The sequence below is a fragment of the Ailuropoda melanoleuca genome, chromosome X (assembly GCF_002007445.2).
Source record: "Ailuropoda melanoleuca isolate Jingjing chromosome X, ASM200744v2, whole genome shotgun sequence".
NCBI classification, from domain to species: domain Eukaryota; kingdom Metazoa; phylum Chordata; class Mammalia; order Carnivora; family Ursidae; genus Ailuropoda; species Ailuropoda melanoleuca.
Window position 1 is genome coordinate 70,716,394 of NC_048238.1, and position 1,825 is coordinate 70,718,218.

At 58.3% G+C, this 1,825-nt stretch overlaps 1 protein-coding gene across 1 annotated transcript; it reads right to left on the minus strand.

Moving 5' to 3' along the window:
* Positions 1-3: 3 nt before the first annotated feature.
* On the minus strand, positions 4-1,610 carry LOC100476181 (protein BEX1). Its single transcript, XM_011217624.3, has 3 exons — positions 1,457-1,610; positions 982-1,059; positions 4-638 (listed from the first exon to the last, which is right to left on the minus strand). The coding sequence occupies exon 3, from the start codon at positions 631-633 to the stop codon at positions 247-249; it is 387 nt and encodes a 128-aa protein (XP_011215926.1). The 5' UTR covers positions 634-638; positions 982-1,059; positions 1,457-1,610; the 3' UTR covers positions 4-246.
* Positions 1,611-1,825: the final 215 nt, after the last annotated feature.

A 1,825-nucleotide genomic window follows, 5' to 3' on the forward strand; every position in this document is an offset into this window, starting at 1 on the left:
GAATGTCTTTTAAACCGCTTTATTAACTTCACAATATATAATGAACATCTTGCCATGCAATAGGGTAAAACTCCCCTGCTGACAGAATCTTACATTTTGGGTCAAAATACATTTAATTAGAAGCTGGCTGTAGGAGACCCACAAGAGACATATAACACCAATAGGTTTACAACAAAGGTACACTGAGAACATTAAGTTTAGGAAGCAGGTGTGTCTTCCTATTAACTTCAGGTTAAGCATCAGGATTCAAGGCATAAGGCAAAACTCATCATGATGGTCATGGTGAGGAGGGTCAGTGCTAACTGCCCGCAGACTATGACTGAATTGCTTTTCCCTCAGCTTTTCCATCAGCTGTCTCATCTCCTCCCCAATCCTTTCCATATTCTCTTCTCTCATCCTTGCCTGTGGTTCTCCAAGCCTCTGAATCATGTCCCACCTATACTGCAGGACGGGCTGCCTAACACGGAGCCGCCTACGATTTACTCTAGGCACAGAATATTCACCAGCTTCCAAAGGGAGAGCCAAGGGCTCTCCTTTATTAGCAACTTGCTCCTTTTCATCCTTTTTTTCATTTTCCTGTTTGGCATTGTCCACGTTGAGATTTTTTACTGCTTGTTCCTCTTTGGACGCCATTGCTCCTGAGAGACAAAAGAGAGAAAGAATTATGTTCTTATTGGACTGATCAGCACCGAGGACAGAGGCCCTACTACGCACATTCCAAGACTTAGAGCCCTGGATCTCTCAGGCTTTTTAAAATTTAATTTTCCCACCTGAGAGGCTCCCTACGCCCTCCCCCATCCCCGTCGCTCCTCTCCCCTACCCCACCCTCGCCCAAAGCCCACCATTTTCCCTGCCGTCCCTGCCCAGGCCTCTGCAGGCACCAAGATGGAGGACCGGCTGGGGCAGGGGTGGGGGGAGAGGGAAGTTGGGGTCTCAGGCTTTCCACACGTTCCCCCCGGCCCCACTCTCCCCCGCACCGACCTGGGCCTATCCTTGCAGTCTCCTCCTCCTCCCGATTCTCGCCGAGAGTGCGCCGCCGCGACACTTAGACCTGCACACCTGCAGAGGGCCGGGGTGGGAGGCAGCCGGGGCTGCTGCAGCCGAGCGCTCCGCGCACACCCGACGCTACCCAGCCCCTCCCGGACCTCCCACGGCCGCCTCGGCCCCACACCCAGCGGCCCCATCCCCCGTCAGCACCATTTTCTACACCAAGAAGGACGGGGGCGGGACGCGGCGTGCACTAGGCAGGTGTTTCCGAAGTGTCATCGCCTCGCCGCGGTCCAGCCCTCAGCCTACCTTTTGCAGCAGCCAAACGCGGGCTATTGTGGGGCGTGGGGGCTGCGGTCCTTGCGCCGCTTCGCCCCGGGGCAGCCGGACCCCCAGCAGGGCTCCGCGAGCCGCGTGGGCTGTCCCACACCAAGCCCAGGGAACGCTCCCCCTCCTCCCGGTCCCTTACCTGCTTCCCCTTCGCCTCCGATTCTGGGCCCGCCTCTGGCGCGCACGCCTTCAGGGCCACCGGGAGCAGGCAGCGAGAAGTGAGCGAGCGAGGGCCGATCTGACGCTACAGCTGGGCGCGCGAGTCCGCGGCGGCGGGTCACGTGAGGCTTTCGTCACAGTGGGCGGCCCCGCCCCCAGCCCGTGCAGGCTTCTGCCCGCGAGGTGGCGCCCAGCCGGTTGGCCAGCCTGGCACCTCTCTGCTGCCGTGTTCTTCTTAACAGCACCGGCCTGGGCTCTGTGGCTCTCCCTTCTTTGCATATTCCTGGGCATTTCTCTGCCTGCTGGGGAAGGGCAGTATCTTCTCAGGGACCTGTTGGCCATTCCCAGT